The sequence below is a fragment of the Prenolepis imparis genome, unplaced genomic scaffold (assembly GCF_030444845.1).
Source record: "Prenolepis imparis isolate NDT839.2.m4 unplaced genomic scaffold, iyPreImpa1.0 SCAF_17, whole genome shotgun sequence".
In the NCBI taxonomy this organism is placed as follows: domain Eukaryota; kingdom Metazoa; phylum Arthropoda; class Insecta; order Hymenoptera; family Formicidae; genus Prenolepis; species Prenolepis imparis.
In genome coordinates this window covers 297,022-315,024 of record NW_028141175.1, presented here as the reverse complement: position 1 = coordinate 315,024, position 18,003 = coordinate 297,022, and the positions used below count along the sequence as shown (strand labels likewise).

At 38.5% G+C, this 18,003-nt stretch overlaps 2 protein-coding genes across 18 annotated transcripts; one reads left to right on the top strand and one right to left on the bottom strand.

The window, feature by feature from the left end:
• Nucleotides 1-171: 171 nt before the first annotated feature.
• On the top strand, nt 172-5,953 carry LOC145946546 (uncharacterized). The gene is made up of 4 exons (XM_083056212.1): nt 172-275; nt 538-917; nt 2,224-2,341; nt 4,115-5,953. The coding sequence occupies exons 2-4, from the start codon at nt 756-758 to the stop codon at nt 4,303-4,305; spliced, it is 471 nt and encodes a 156-aa protein (XP_082912338.1). The 5' UTR covers nt 172-275; nt 538-755; the 3' UTR covers nt 4,306-5,953.
• Nucleotides 5,289-17,893, bottom strand: Simj (transcriptional repressor p66-beta simjang). 17 transcript variants are annotated; one of them, XM_083056192.1, is made up of 10 exons: nt 17,551-17,893; nt 17,078-17,211; nt 13,017-13,090; nt 12,322-12,608; nt 12,006-12,237; nt 11,610-11,895; nt 11,251-11,316; nt 10,204-10,634; nt 9,623-9,957; nt 5,289-9,402 (listed from the first exon to the last, which is right to left on the bottom strand). In XM_083056192.1, exons 3-10 carry the CDS (start codon nt 13,055-13,057, stop codon nt 9,137-9,139), a joined length of 1,944 nt encoding a protein of 647 aa, XP_082912318.1. In that variant the 5' UTR covers nt 13,058-13,090; nt 17,078-17,211; nt 17,551-17,893; the 3' UTR covers nt 5,289-9,136. The 17 variants fall into 17 exon arrangements, with proteins under 17 accessions (XP_082912318.1, XP_082912319.1, XP_082912332.1 ...); XM_083056193.1 differs by having other exon boundaries at nt 17,789-17,809; XM_083056206.1 differs by having other exon boundaries at nt 11,619-11,895; nt 17,078-17,893.
• Nucleotides 17,894-18,003: the final 110 nt, after the last annotated feature.

Sequence of the window (18,003 nt, the reverse complement as noted above, 5' to 3'; positions counted from 1 at the left end):
ATAGCCAATCGGGCGACGCTGTTTACGTATAGTTTCTTCCTAGAAAGACGATGCTGTCCAACCAATCGGATTCGTGCACAGCTGCGCGACAGACAGGGAAAATCCACCAATCGTAGAACAACGCGATTCGACCAATCAGGGAGAAAGAGGAAGCATCTTCATGGATCCAAGGGAATTCATTCGATTTCAATTCTCTACTGTAATCTCTCTTTATCCCATCGTATTTTTTCTTCATCCGCGCTGCAAGAATTAAAGTTACATAACAATCTCATCAGGTAATCATGTTGCAATTATAATTAAACGGATTATGCCTACATTTCCTAAACAGCGCATCATCTTCAAAATCGGTGCATATATATATAAGATATTTTTGAGATATTTTAAAGATGTTTTTTGGATATCACATATCATAAGAGACTTCTAAAAGATATATGTATCTTAAATAAGATTTCTTAAAGATCATGTCTTATTATGCTCCAATTTTGGTAATCTGTCTATGTCGAATAAAGTATATTATATATATATATTTATGTACAGAATGAGGAAACTTTGGAATTTTTGCACGCGTGCGAGACGACGCTTCTCTACGTCGACGTGGGATATCCCCACCAGAGCGGGGCATCGGCGAGTACCATCCCGGCGACTGCGACTTCCAGCTGATCATCAGTCGTCAGTTTCGAATCGCGCGACGGTCAAACGCTCAGCGAGACGCTCCTCGCCGAGCTTGTTACTTGATTTTTCTCCTATCTGGCAATATGTTGGGGCGATGCGTGTTCGTCTTCTGTCTGCTGACTGTCCTGCCGGCACCCGGGATCCACTGTCGTGATGACGGAAATGTCACCGACGTCGCGGAGCGGACGGAGAACGCGCTGGCGAAGCTGGTGAAAATGTTCTCCAAACCGGGCGCGTTCAAGCAAGTAAGCTTGATGAAAAGACATGTCGAAGATCGGAGTTCTTCATTCGGATATTGTTCGAGAGATGAAGGAGTTTTCAGGCTTTTTCTTATTTAGAAATAATATCTCTCTGCGTCATCTAAAACGTCATAATAAAACTATAATAATCCGAGAAAGAGAATAAGACGAAATATTATTAATTATGATGAGTAGGATATTTTAGTAACTCTCGCGGGGTTGACTCATCTCAAGTTGTTACACAAGATAGAAATCGCAAATATACATACATTTTTGTTATATTATTTCGTAATTAAGGACGAAACATTTTGCCAAAATGTAATATTGAGCTTTCGTTCGCGAATTAAATTTTTAATTTCGTACGAATTGCTTCGCACGTGATGCAATCGTCCACACGAGAAATAGACCATGATCACGTATGGGAAAAGTTATCACATCGATGTCTTCTGCGTGCTGCGCATAATAACGATGTGACAAATAAATCTCGTAATACACAAGCTAAATAAATTACATTTTGAGCATACAAATAATAAATTTTTTTAGATTCAGATTTTTCAGCCAGCTTTAAATCGATTAATTTTCTTTGCAAAAATGCAAGATTTAGAGTAATAAATAATTAACAAAATTTTGTAATTATTTATATATAACGCGTATAAATAATTAAATTATGCATATTCTTCAATCTGAATCTTAAATAAACTGTTGCTATAATTTTATGTGATTTATTATAGAGGCAATTTTCATATTGATAAAAAAATTAAAATGCATTTTGTAAAAAAAAAAAAAAAAAAAACGATAATTATTCTCTCGTAAAAGATATTAGAGATTTTTTGCATACATTATTATATTTTTCATCTTTAAAACACACCGTAAAAGTTTCAAATTACAAATTTTTTCGTACTCACACAATATAATAATTTAAATATATAAAATTTAATACTTTTTCTTTCGTACAATACAATACTTATGTTAAATTGTCAGAAAGTGTAAAACTTTCCGTTAAAATTTTAATTCAAACGAGAAACACGATAATTTAGAAAATAAAAATTCTACAAAAGTATCTGCGAATCAATTAGCGTTTGCCATCGAAATGAGAGAAATGAGAGTTTCGAAATAACAACGAGCAAGTGTTCGCGACGGAATTTCACGCTTAAGTCCCCATGACATAGAAAAAACAATATGTAAACAGTAAGATGTAAGCAATAAACAAATCAACATTTTTTATTTGCTCACTGCTAACATCTTACTGTTTTTTTTTTGTGTCATGGAACTTAGATAGTGACATACAATGACAACATATTTTTTTTTTCAGATCGACGCAATACTAGGCGAAAATACTATCGAGGCGTCGTACACGAGTTGTCCTATGGGTGACGAGGGCCTGGAGTGTCGTAGGGCCGAGGCTCGTCGATCGGTCGATTGTCCCAGAGGTAAAAGAAAAAAAATCTCTCTCCACCGAGATAGATGCAAACATTCCGACCGCATTCCGCGATTCGCACCGTTTCGAGCGAGCTTCCTCGCTATTACGAGAAATGTCGCTATTCGCTCTTCAACAATAGACATTCTGACCTTGACAATAGCCGCTCCCAGATGACTATATGCTCGCAGCAGCGTTAACGATCGCGATGCAACGGGCGACATTAATTGCCTTGCTTCCCATTTCTAAAAAGAAGAAAAAAACATGACAGTGTCGTTGGAAAAATTATCATCTGCAAATCTATCTCGTTTCATTTTTAAAAAAATGGAAAAATTTCATCGAGAGAGAGAGAGAAGAGAAATTCCAGTGGAACGGAAAGGATGATGAAGGATCTCTGTTTTTTCATGCGACGCGATCCTAGTAATTGAGATAATTCGATATCGCAGAAAAGAGAGCGCGGATATTTAAAGACCACGTTTATATCACATGCTGCACACCTTTCTCTACATAATGCGTTTAAATGAGGACGATTCAGCTCGCGCTGTGAGCTCATTCCACGCACGCACATTACATACATACGTGAAATAATGTTGCAGCGACGTGCGATATAAAATATTTGCAGCAACAAATGCTGAGATATCTTATAAACTATGCTAGTCTAATTAGAAAGTCTAATTACCATAACCAGCCGATATCCGTTGTAAACATACAAGCGCTTTCGCGAATATAATACGTTGATTAGAGCATATGATTACAACAGTGATCCTCAAAAATTACAACACTATTACAGTCTCGAAGATATCTCGATTGCGAGATGTTCCAAGTTTATACGACAGTTATATAATATCCGACTAATGATTAATTTAGAGTCGAATGTTTTATTTTTATTTATGAGGCGATCGAATTTATCTCGCGCGTAGATAAGTCTTCTATATTTTTCACGTTTACCAAAGTTCCTCGAGAGAAAAATGGCAAAAATTCAAGTAGTGTATACTGATTAAAATGTTTTGTACCTGTTCCAAAATTACCTGGTGTTTAAATGTAACCTTTGATTCTCTATTGTGTTTAATACTGTAATATGAATATACTGAATTTTACTTAATTTGCGCAAGCACGCGATTGAGAAATATCGTCGCAAATGTTACATCAAAAACGTATGTCTTTGGATTGCGTGCTATTTTGCTTTTGCTTCGGGCAAAAGAAGGTAAATAAATAACTGATATCTGCAAGTATGAGAAAAAAAAAATTTGTCCTCTTTTCATATTTTCTGTATTTTTTATAATAATCCGCGCTCTTGCGTCACTGCAGGACTTGCAGGTGTGCTATGTGTCATATGCAAAATATGAAATATATATATGTACAACTGGTAGGAGAAAGTAATACAGTGAGACGCAAATTGTTCATATATCGATTTCCAATTATATAAATATGATACCAATTATAAATCCGATAGAGGTTTCACAAATTTAAAGATTATTTTTCAAATATTAGATAAAAATGCAGACACACATGCATATTATACATGTAAAATTTCTAAAGTATAGAATAAATATAATATTAACGATCTATTTCAAGCAATCATAAATCAATTATTTATAATTCAATTTATATATATGTATATAATAATTATATTTATATAATTATTAAAAGTATTATAATTATATTTATAATTATATATTATAATTAAAATATATAATTATATATAAATTATATATATATATATATATATATATATATATATAGATAGATATATAAATTACATCTCTTACGTGGTTCTCTATTACAGGAGACTGTTTCTGTTACGATTGCGCTGCTGCCGGTCCTGATTTATGGGCCTCTTGCTGCCGCGAAAGTTTGAGATGCTGCTCTCATCTCGCTGCAGCCTGCAGGACGTGCGATCATCCGACGCTTTATCCTTTCTGCGCGAAGCACTTTAAGAAATGCCTGACTCAGTACAACGAGAAGAGACAGAATTAGCGATCGTGTCAAGATTTCTCTGGCGATGTCTCAACTGTGATAGCTGTTGGGTTTACCGGTTTTTGACCATCACCGATGATCTTACAAAAATATTCGATTTCGGTATCCTCTCTGCGATCAACAAAACATGTCAATGTTTGATCATGATCAACCCAATATTAAAGGACATTTAATGTATTTAATGTATCGCACAGATTGCGCAACCAAAGTTTTTTAACACCGTGCTCCTAAATATAGCATTTATCTTCAAAGTCGTTACAGTTCTAGCCGATCATCTCTTTGAGCGCGATTTCGTGTACAAACGAGGGTTTCAATCTCCGCAAATCGATTCTATCTGAAATCGCATATTAAAATGATAAAATTACAGACAGACATGTATATTGTATTACTTGTGGAATGGTATTACTTACATAATGATACACGCAGTAAAATTCTTACTTAGAAAAGTATATAAACTATTTCAGTTCTCTAAAAATATTATACATGAACCAATGTGCTTGTTACAAAATTGAATTTGTAAAATGCCGTTTATATTATTTCATATTGCAAATTATTCGGGATTTTCCATCCCGCATGATGTATCTTAAAATCAAAATGATGAAATATTATCTCTTATGGATATTTACCAAAAAAAAAACTTGTCTCGGTGTATATATATTTTTTTGTAAATATCTATATCGAGATGTATAGAGATCCATAGAATAAACTTATATACGCATCTGTATATTTATAAATTTGTGTGTAAATACACGAGCGCGCATGTGCGTATATCAGTAGCATTTTACTTCATTTTGATTCTCTTGGCAAGACATTAAAATAATTAAATAAGAATAATCATAACGAAACACACAGAAAATCCTGGACTCTTCGATAAACATAGTTTAATTACCAATACTATTAACAAAAATCTTGCAAATATGTTAATTCAAAGAAAAAAAAAATAAAAACCGAAAATATGATAAAAAGATAAATAGACATCACCCTTTAATACAATCATTGGTAAGCTTTATTCGTATAGTTTCCAGAGAGAGAGTATTCGGTAATCCGTTATTTATCCACTAATTCTATAAATCGTGAGGACACAGCTTCTCGTTTGGACAGACGTTCCAAGATCTCGGTGTGTATAAATTTCGCAACAATTTTTCTTTGACAAAATAAAAAAGGTGTGCGCATATATAACACGCAGTCTTTGACATTTCGATCTAATGTCGTAGTAAACGTAAAATGTTCCCGTGTCCCCGTAAAAACGTGCAGCCAAAGACTTGACTCCTCTATTTTGTATTTTCATCTTGCAAAACACTTGAAAGAATTCTGCTAAGCATTTGCAGTCCCTCGTTTCCGTCGTGTAGCGAAAGGTTTTTATTTTTTTTTTTTTTTTTGTAGGATATAAAATTCTCTCGCACTCTTGAAAAGTGTTTAATTTCTAACAGCACCACACAGAGGTCAAAGATAAGACTAGAAAAGAAGAATAGAAGGAAATGTATTTTTTTTTCTTTTTTTCATTAACGAAACGAGACGCGATCTCTGATTACCGAATAAGATGATGATTTGATGACGATGATTCTGTTTTCCATCGAAACAGCGTAATTTCAAGAGTCACACATCAGGCACACATCTTCGCGTCGTTAGAGAGAATTTTATAGAGAAAGCTTATACGATCTCCGTTTATATAAATATAATATCGGGGAACAGATTCAAATTCAAGTTTTCCGTACAATATATCGAGTCTTTCACCTTAAGATATATCGCAAGCAAACTGCGGAATTGAAGAGCTTATTTTCAAACCGTCTTAAGAAAGAACCTTACAGAAAATTTCTCACAAAAACTTAACATTAAATTTCTCAATTTAAAAATTGATATTTTCTCAAAATAGTCATTTTTACAACATTCGTAAATTTTAAATATTAAATTACGATTTGACAGTGATTTTGCGCGAAATTTTTAACACTTATATATTAGATTATACATTTCAAATTTTAGAACGCACAACTATACATACGTCTAATAAATAGGAGAAATAAAAGCAACGTATTTGAGCGGAATGTATTTGCGAATAATGAATACCGATTTCACATATGTACTTGTAAATGTATATTTTACGTATGTATGTTAACATTGTAGACATACTTTCACAGAAAATGCGTATATAACATATATAAATATATGTATATTTTACTTTTATACATTCGCCAATATTTAATTGTCGTTATTTGTTATTCGCGAGAATACATATCTTGTCCAACATTGGTCAAGTTCAAAAATGTCAAAAGAAATTTTAAAGATTGCAGGCAATTTAAAAAACGAGAATCGACACAGCGATTAGAATTAAACACTGCACATACAAACATATATCTTTATGATAAATCAACTTTGATTTCCTTTAAAAGAAATACAAAAAGAATTAGTGCATATAAAATGAAATTGTGAAAATTCCTTTTGCTTTATTCGTTTTGTATATTTTGGAGAATAATTTTCCCCTTCCCCTAAATAGAATTTAATATATTTATATATTTAATTAATTAATATTATATAATTTTTTACTTATTTCTAATTTCTTTTTCAAATTTTCAACCTTTTCTTCTTCACTTAAGACGGCTTTTAAATAAATTGTTCAATTGTTCAAAATTATACAAAATATTGCTCGAGGGAGGTACATTCAAGCTCCCCTCTTCTTTCACTCTCGTGTCATATTTTTCTATTTCGCTCCCGGATTTCACCTTAGAATAACGACGACAACGACGACGACGGTAGTGCCCCGATGACGATACATAATTAGTTTGACGACATATTATTACGTTTTCTCTTACACAAAAAACACAGATCTTGATCTATTATGCGATCGTAGACTTATTATGGTGTACATGTATATCAAGTACGAGTTCAAAATCTATCACGTTAGTACAAAGAGAGATGATTATGCGCTATTTTAGTTTATTAAGTTGTGTATCATATACCAAGAAATATCAAGACTATAGTACTATATATTTAATTGATTCGGAAGTGTGTATGACCAAGATCGGAGTTAGTTCGGCATCAATGAAATCAGACTATTAGTGGAGGGGAAGGGGAAAGGAGAGGAGACTCTGGTAATTAATTGTTATTACTGGGACAAGAGTGTGTGTGCCGGATATACTTTTAACTCGTTTCAAGTGCAGACTTGAGTAATAGGACGTCGTAAAAATCCGGCGGTCGCCGTGTTGTAACAATTCGCAAAAAAAAAAAAAAATTCGTTTACTCGTTAAAATCTCTCCTCTAAAGTCCTCCTGAAGTCTCTTTTAAATATACCTTTACACCGAATGTGTGACATGAAATCAATCGCGCGCCGCTCAACTCGAGAATCCCGATTATCCTCCTTATATTTATATTTCTATTAAATCGCGTTACGTCTCACGCAAACGGGCCCAACTTTTAACATTCGATTTTAACGTTCGTGGGGAAACAAAATTATATTTGTGCGAATAACACTCTCCGTGTGTCATTCTCCGTTACAAATTTGCCGATGCATATTCTGTATCGAGAGAGAGATATATGTAGAGAGAAAAAAAGATTGCTATACATTTTTCACATATGCCGGCTTGCTCACACGCGCTTCTTATAAACGTTCATTTTTTTTTTTTTCTTTTTCTCGTGTATAGCTACAGCCTTATTTTGCCGTTAAACTCGCCTTAAAAATACAGTTCGAAGAAAATAATGAGATACACATAATACAGGTACTGCCGGTGGCTTGCAAAAAAATTTCTCGTTGATACCAGCGGCAAAGATCGTCTTAACTATCTAAGGGCTTAAATAGATCCTTTCCATCTGTTTACCGTCATTTCACGTTACACTCTCCTCCGCAATTATCCCTATTTATTGTAAACCATCCGATTCGTTTTATCGCTTATTATCGATTTATTTAGTGCCTTGCAAGTGTCTATTTGGTTCTTTCTTCTATATTGTTACATAACAGAGAGCTGTCTAACTTATGACGTCACGCGAGCGAACGAACACTTTGCAACTTTCCATATCACGGTGTCTTATTTCATACAAATAAACGACGGAATAAGGATGAAACGGGAGAGATGTAGTAGTTTAAAATGCACAAGTAGAAAATATTTACTTTACCAACATCTCTGCGGTTTTGCAAATTAATATAGAAGGAAGAACGCGGATATAAAAGAATGGAAGTGGTGCAATATGGTCTCGAGCACAAGCGAGGGTTCGCAAAACGCCTAGTCAGATAAATCCGTGTTTAATAATTCAAGCAATCGCTATAATTCAATATTGTAATATGCGCGACATGTCAAAATCAATAATTATATTTCTTTGTTGATCAAATGAAAACTAATAATGTATATGTATGCCTCGTGTGCAAGGAAAGATCAAAAAAGGAGAAAGTGAAACGACAATTCCAATCGTGGAAAGTTCTAGTGTTGGTCTGCACTAAATAACGATCGAGTCGCCAACGATTCCGAATTCGTACGTTACGTTACACGTGTGGTGTTTCGGTAATAAAACCTTGACCCTTAAGAAAGAATAACAATAAACTTACACGTCAATTGACAAATATTCACAATGGTTATTATTCTTTATACAATACTAACGAAATGTCTCTCGTGTCTTGCTTGCTTCAATGTATCAAGTTGAGCTTCATTCACCTTAACCGAGACATTAATCGCTGCGATCGGTACACAGCATAACCGTTCCAGGCGCGCCCGCGGATGACCAACCGCCGCACACTTTACTGGATCTCCCTCAGCTACTGCACTTTAAATCTTTTCATTACACGCACACGTCCAGTAACGTCTGATTTTTATATTTATCGTTTGCATCATCCCCTGAATGCGTCCGGTTACGTTTTCCAGTTGTGCGGATGAGCCCGCGGCGGTGCCTGATTGCCTTGCGCTTGGGATGCTTGCGACGGAATCATATCAAGCAGATATTGACGTTGGAGATCCGCCGCCTGTCGTTGTAACTCTACGAGACCTTTGCCACCGGCAGCCTGCGCCATCGCTAATTGATACGGGTATAAAGCGGCAATGGAGGTAAAATGCGGCATCATGTGAGCGGGAAGCGGTTGATGCGGCGATATAGCCGGCACCGGATTCTTCGCCAATTCTGTAACATTAACCAATTGTCATGAAAAAAGTTCATCAATAATTTTTTATAATAAATATAATTATAATATAATATTAATATAACATATATTAATATAATATATAAATATACATATATATATATAATAATTGTAATATAATTATAATATAATTATAAAATTAGGACAAAAAAATAAAATTTAATAATTTTATTATGTAAAATTCCTTGCGCGATCTCCTACCTCTGAGCAATTGTTGTTGCAAGGCTGCCGCGGCAGCTGCATGATGCGGACTGAATTTCCCGCTTTCGGCCAGTTTCACCAAGGGATGTTCTTGTAACTTTGGCGCTGGAGGTGTCGGCGTTAACGTGGGCGCCGGTGGTACCTGTGGCGGAGGTGCAGGCGGCGTGGCAACTCTTCTCGTAGGAGTCGCCGCCTTAGGAACTGGTTTCGGAGCCGGAGGATCTGGACTCGGACATGGCGCCTGCGCTAATCTTTGCTCTATTTCTTGCTCTTGTTGTAGCGCTTTGACGAAAGCAGTTTTTAATCTGTAAAACCATTGGAAACTCGTATCCAAACTAAAAAATAATAATAGTATCGTTTTTTTTTATATTTCATTTATATTACTCTACAGTATTGAATTTTCAATTATTATCTATCTACGATATTATCTATCTATCCGATTGAACAATATTTTTGTCGAATCTTTTATACGCACACAATAATCAATTTAGCCATCAACAATTCGTTTCAAAGGATTAAAATACGAGAGAAGAAATAATATTAGTATTTTATTCACTATTAATATGAAAGGAAAAACATACCGATTAGTGTGCTCTGCTTTCAATGCTTTCTTCACATTGGTGGTCACGCAATGTTCACATATAACCCGCGGATCGCGACCCGCTGACGGCCGTTGGAAGGTTGCATGTTGCCCCCTGGGACTGTCCTTCTTACCACCGGGCATAGGTTTCTCCCATTTCCACACTGGCGTGAAATCTGTTTTGCATTGCGAGCACTCAAACGGTTCGGGAGGTGGCGGTACGGCCGGTTCCCTCGTTATAAAGTCGACTACATGTTCCAAACCGACCAAGTATATGAATTCCGTATTGGAGGGATTTGGTACAAAGTGCATCTCCGGGGGCGGCGGTTTTGGCGGCGGTATTTGTAGCAATGTTTTTTCGAGCTGCTTTCTTAAGGCCAGCTTGGCAGCTGCTTGACGTTGAGCAGGTGTCTCGTCCCGCGTTGTTCTCTCCTAGTTGACGAAAAAATACATTTTATTTGATAAACAAACTTTTTATCGAACGCAGCTAACCTCTTAATAACACAAAGATTAAACAAATGGAAAAAGAATAAAGTAAAAGTATTTATAAATAATTTATAAATTGAAAATTGTCTCTGATAATATTTCTCTGAAAATTGTTCAGTATTTATTTATATATAAGCATCTATATAGAATATGTGTGTGTGTGTGTTATATGGTATATATCAATATATATACTAAAATGTTTGATAACTGCATGCGATTACAATGCAATTTTTTTTCTTTACATAATATAATTTCATATTATAATGTAGATATATTAAAAAAATAGATATCATTGTGTTAGTAAAGTTTTAACTACATTGCGTGTTAATTTACATTACATATTATGATAAAAATTATAGATAATATTGCTTTCCTATATATATATTTTTTCTTTGCTGTTATGTAACAAAGAACTGTTAGAAACTAAAAGCACAGACAGAAATAAAGCTTCATTAAAATGCCATAATGCGTATAAATAATCAACGTGGAAAACAAATTTAATAGCTCTTAGAGGGCAACACAGGTGGAAAGACGTTACACATTTATCGACGAATGAATATACCTGTTCGGAATTCACAGGTGTGCTTAAGGATGCGGTGGTTTTATTTTCTTGCGATCCAGCAAGCAGCTTTGTGTTTAGAAAAACACAATAATGAATTATATATAATGTCGTTTAATTGGAGAAAATTATTTAACACTTTCACGGCCGATCAGAGCGTTCGCACAACGATCGCTCGTCTCAGTAATCACCAGTGATGTACATATTAGCGGTGAAAGTGTTAGTGAGATGTTTTACTTAAAAATTATTTTCGATAAAAGATCAAATTCAGTGACTTTTAACTTGTTTTCTCGCTTGTATATATTAAAGTTACAATTATATAACTTGTAAGAAAAATGATTAAAAAATGTGATTTGTTATACCTTACTTACTTGATGCGCAGGGGCAGGTGTTGGATCTTTTGTGGACCTTTCCGTTCTATCAGTTGGTGCATGATAACTAGACACAGTCGCAGCCGCTACACTAGGAGGTCTCCCTCTAGGATGAGGAGGTTGCGGTATCACCATATTCGGCGGCATTCCTGTACTAGGAATGGTATTTCGACCAGCCGTAGGAGGAAGTACCATGCCAGGTGGTGGAGCATGTAAACTGCTACTTCTGCTTGGTGCAGGTTGACCTCTGAGTAAGGGTGGCGGCGCTTTCCCAGCTCTATGATATAAAAACAAGGAAATAACATTTGTATCGACTCAACATGTGACAATATGTAAGAACACACACAACTACATCTTGGAAAACAATATTATGGCAAAGTTTTTTACCTGTGGGGCACTTGCTGCACTTGCGTTACTGGTGGTGGTAATTTACTGGGAATCTTTGGCACTGTCGCAATATTCTCCTTAAGCTGCTGCTGTGATTGACGTAATTTCTTTAAAAGTACCAATTTCATCTCTTCCGATTTGAGTTCCTCCTTGTACTTCCTCAGCATCCTCTCGCGTTCAGCCAGCTCATCGGATGACAATTCTTTGATCGGCAGCAATGGAGGCATCTCACCTGTGTGTATAATTCAAAATAATAATAATAATATAATTAAAATAACTTGTTACAACTAATTGTAAAATAAGATTCTGGGATAACCTTCATCACTGTCCGATGCATTTCCATTTAAATATCCATTCAGTCTAGGTTCATCAGGACTCTCAGCGTAGCTCCTCTCGATCCTAGGTCTAAGATTACGACGTGGCTTGCGATCGTCTCCATGCGATCGTTTAGGAGCCAAAATACCTCGTGTTGCATTTTGTATATTACGGGTGTCTAGCATATCGTTCTCCGAAGGACTAAGGGTGTGAAGATGAATCCCCAGGTCTAACGGGATATCTCCAGAATTTACCAAAAGGGACGGGGAATTGCGCCTGCCACTGCTGCTGAAAAATATACAGGTGCAAAGAAATTAATACTTGTATAATACATTTATCACATATCGTATGATATAAACAAGACTCTACGTACAAAGCACTATCGTTTCAAAAATATATACTCGCATATGCCAAGTTACAGAATAACAATTTATTATTTCTTCGTCCATGGCAAACGGCGATAACAACCTGATACCGATAAGAAACTCATTTAAATAAAAGCAGTATTATCATTAATTACCATTGTATATTATTCTATTTCGAGCTCTAAGAAATTATACGATTCGAACGGAGTGAGATCACAAAATACAATTGTACGCAACGTTTATATACATATTTCGCATTAAAATAGTACACGTTAAAGAAGAGAGAAACGTCTACAATAAATAAATCCTGAAGATCAATGTATGACTTTACCTGATACTCAAGTCCACCACCGAATCTCCGTCCACATCCATGGCCTCTCTCCGTTCTCCCGATCGTGGGTCACTCTGCAATTTTACGAGGCACGCGTTAAAGTCGATCGACAGACACAGGGATCATCCACACCGCGTATACAATATACATATATATATATATATATCGTTAATGCCGTTTCTCTAAATTGCGCGTGCTATAACAAGCGCGCTGAAAGTCGCCGATCACTCGGTCAACATGCTAACTCGTCCACTCGCGTTTCGGCTGAGGAGTCGTCGCGCTGAAACGCACCAGTTAGCGTACACGTCGAGAAAGAGAGAGAAAGAGAGAGAAAGAGAGAGAGAGAGAGAGAGAGAGAGAGAGAGAGAGAGAGAGAGAGAGAGAAAGAGAGAGAGAGAATTCACCCAAAAAAATTCGCGCTTCTCGCGTACACACGTCCGCCTCTCTTCCTCTTCTTCCCCCCCGGGAGATGGAATCGGCGTATCTGATCTTTGGCGACGAGGAAGAGGATTCGATCGCGAACGCCGCAACTTATTAAGCGGCAACGCGATGGAATCCCGTATAAGAGACGCGCGCGATACCCGAAGAACGCATCCGTGACGGGGAGACGACGCCACTAGCGTGAGAGACGCGAGGAAGAAGGTGGGATGGGTGGGGGGAAGAGGAGGGGAGGGGGAGAAAGAGAGAAGGGCGGACGATCGCCAATATCTGCGGAAGTAACTGTCCTAACCTAACTTCTACGAAATTAAGGAACGACCGCGTCCCCCGGGACGAGAAGGAGAGAGGACACGCGAAGCTCCTGGAGGCCGAGGATGTCCTCCCCCCGGTCGACGACGGTTGTCACCTCCAAGACCCCCTTCCCTACCTCTCCTCCCCCCCTCTCTTGAACGTACCGGCGACACTTATCGCGGTCGCGCGTGGCCTCCGCTGATCTTACGGAGTCTTCCCGATACTCCTCTTACGTTGGAAGAATGAAATTTCGATCGCCTCGGAAGCGGCGTCCCGACACAATGGTAGACTAGTAAGCCGTAGCGGTACTACAAGAGAAGAGACCAGTGTAGGTAGGTCGGTCGACGGAGAGGAGGAGGGGAGGGGGGAAATGGGACGACGCACGGCGAGGGGGAGGGAGGGGGGAGAATAGGTTCGGAAAGAGAGAGAGAGGAATGGTCGCACATTAATTATTTCTCCTCTCACCCCTCTACTACGACCGCGCGCTCACCCACACGAGCGGCCGCATCGCGAGAGAACGCGGGCTAGAGAAAACCAATTTCTCTCTCTCTCTCTCTCGATCTTCCTCGCTCCGCGTATTGGTTTATCGCACAGCATCAACGAGTTCGTTCTCTTTCTCTCCGGTACCTTGCGGATTTTCCCGAATTTCGTACGGACGTACGTGTTCCCTTCTCCCACTGGCTGCCCTCCCGGTCGCTCGCGCGCCCTTATGCCCTACGGGAAATCGATTTTTCGACGGCAGGGTCCCCACTGCCGGCTGCAGCGGCGGCGCCGCCGCCGCCGCCGTTGCCGGTGTACAGATATACAGATACGGAGGGCTCGCGACATTTTTTTCGGCGACCGCGTTTCTCGCGCGAACGATTGCCATTGTAACTAGGAGCGGTGGGAAGGAGAGGGAGAAGGGGGAGAGGAACGCGCGTTTCTGGATGCGCTTCGGGGATCTCTGTACCTTCGCGCGCGGTAGGCTTTAATTAGGTATGTCGCGTGAAAGAAACTCCGTGTCGTGTTTTTATCGCGAGACTCCGAGAGAGGCCAGCCGCGCCAGCACGTGGATTCTCTTACAATGTCTTACATAAACCGATTAAAGGAGTACGCTCGACGCTTAAAGCGTATTGCACACTTAACAGCTTCTCTCGTTTCGTTTTAATTCCTTTAATCGCCTCCTTAAATTCCGATTTACTAACTTAAGCGTCGATTAATTTTAGGATAATTAATTAGGATAATGAACCGATAAAGATATATGATTGTTATACGATAAAATACAATGGAAATAGTATTACTCTTACTTGTACCGCGAGTTGATTAATCAAAGTTTGATGAAAGTAATCAACTTGTCATTAAGTAGAAAGTAGTTGTCATTAAGTAGTAATAAAACAAAATTCTTATTCTCGTGGTCCAATTCTGAGGAGTCAATGTGTCACACTTTAAGGGCCAGTTTCACAAAAGTTTCCAGTTATATTATATCTTTGTCTCTTTTTAAGGCCCGTTTCTACCAACATCGATTAACTTTAACCTCCGGTTAAACTATATCTTTGTCTCTTTTTAAGAACGTATCTGAAAAAAGACAAAGGGCCGATTTCACCATCTCCGATTAACTCAATCGACCGATTAAACTATATCTTTGTCTCTTTTCAGCTACGTTCTTAAAAAGAGACAAAAATATAGTTTAATCGGCCGATTGAGTTAATCAGAGATGGTGAAACCGGCCCAAAGACCGACGTTTGGGAAACTGGCCCTAAGAAGGATACAAAAATGTTTGACAATTGTGTGTAGACCTTAAGTCTCCTAGATCTAGCAGCCGACACGTTGACAGCTTGTAATCCTGAGAGAGAAAGAGAGAGGAGAGAGGAGGGAGAGAGAGAGGTTCTAAACTTTCTAAACACGCGCGAGAGAATGCGACTTCTCGGTCGCGAAGGATCATTATGTCATTTCGCGCGCATAAACAAACCTCCCGCTCCGCGACGAGCGAGTTTCTCGCGATAATATCGATAGACGGATCGATCGGATTCTAAATTTAGAGCGATGATGGCCGTTCTCGGAAAAGGAGCGCGTGTCGTCGAAAATCTAGGCCCAGATTTTGACGATGCTACGTGTGCGCGCGTGCGCACTCAAAAGCGCCGATCGCACATCGCACCGTGTTTGTTACTCCACATGCACGTGACAAGGAGAAAAGGTTTCCGGTTTCTCCGAGAAGCGCCTTACGCTCGACTGCGCGTTCGATTTTTATCGGAAGGCGGCTTTTTTACGGCTTATCGAGTCGGAAAACGACTCGTGTGTTCGCCCACTTCCCCATATCGCGTGCAATTCTTTCGCATGCGGATACGCACACGTTTTCCCGACTTTCGCAATCGACATGAAACTGCTATCGGCATATCATTTGTAGTTGTATATATGTATATTATTGAGGACTGAGATTTTACATATAACATTTCCTAATATGTTAAATGTATCACTCATTTAATAAAATAAATGAGATAATGATTGATAATATGCGTAATTACTGCATATGTAGATCAATATGTAAAATTGTTATTATGTATTATATTTTTCTAATAGAAATGTTAATTATATATAAAATAATGTATTTTTTAGTAAAAACGTTAATAACGCTTATATAAAATAATATATTTTTTTCATAAAAATGTTAATTATGAAATAGTATATTTTTCTTAAACAAAAACGTCACTTATAAAATAATATATTTCGATCTTAAAATATGTAGAATATATAGACATAAATAGATATATAAATAGATAGACATAAATATACATATCGAATATAAAATGTATAACATATAAAGCGTGAATATGGAATCGCAATTAAATACTAATTATATTGTATTTTTATTCACTGTTCGAACAAATAAATTTAAACAATTGGATTAAATAAAGGATAATATTGATGATTTAAATTTCGTATAGATTTGGCAGATGAAACGATTCTTATTATATATACGAAAAAGTATCTTTCAAATATTCAGACATGCAACTCATTAGCAGTATCTATATATAGCCACAAGTTATTTACGCAACGTCATATTGATTGTAATATCAATACCAATGTAATTTATTTACCTTTATCAAATCTATTCATTTTTCTCTCTCTCGCGCCTTTATGTCCAATTTTATATTTTCGCTCGTAAAAATCCCTCCAAGAAAAAGAATAAAGAGCCTGCGCAAGGACAGAAGATCGCGAGAAAACTTCAGGGTCGTTGATTTTTTCCGAACGACAGAGTATCTTGAACCTTCTTCCCGTACCTTCCCCCCCCCCCCCTCTCCCTCTCGCTACGCCCATGTAAGTACATACATACCCTTTGTAATGCACATACGTACCTACAAAGTCGATCTTCGGGGTTGATCCGAATTCGCGAGGGTCGACGGGGCCGATGATGCTGTCCAATCTTGCCCCACGTCTTCCTTGGCGAAGGGACGACGTCCTATCCCACGATACATACACACGCGCAAAACTGTGGAACGAATATTATTCATACGGGACGCGGAGAGAAAGAGAAAGAGAGAGAGAGAGAGCGAGACAGAGAGAGAGAGAGAGAGAGAGAGAGAGAGAGAGAGAGAGAGAGAGAGAGAGAGAGAGAGAAGCGAGATGCGCGCGCGTGCGTTGCCGGCGTTCGTCGCTTTTTTTTCCTTCTTCTTTTCCCCTCCGCTCGTATGTCACTCGAGTCTCAATAAAAAGAAAAAAAAAAATGCGCGCACTCTGTTCCGGTCACTCGGCGACAAAAAGCAACGCTCGCCCCCCGATGATGTTCGTGTTCGTCGGATGCACACGCTCGCCTCGCGCTGCCATTCACCTTACGACGCGTGCATCATCGTACACCCGCGGTCAGTGTACACGTCGCTCGACCCTGGACCCGGCCGTTTGCCCGTCGACGTCGTCGTCGTCGTTCTCTCGTCCACCTACTGTCTATCGGTACGACGTACGAGCGGATTCACCGACGAAACCGACTCGCGATCGCGCGCGATGCTCCGACACATGTTAAACTCTCCCTATCATCGAAACGCACGCCACGCATGCACGCACGCACTTACGCGCACCGATGATCTTCCACGAGAAAGAGAGAGAAAGAGACGAGGAGGAAGCACGCGCTCGAGTAACGACGATACACCGCGACGATCGGAGTGGAGGTTCCCGAATGACGGAACGGGAGAAACACCGGCGCATGCGCGGTCGCGCGCGCGGCAGCAGACGCGCGCTCGGTGCTCGGTGAGTCCCTGGATCCTTCACCGCGCATGCGCTATCTGTT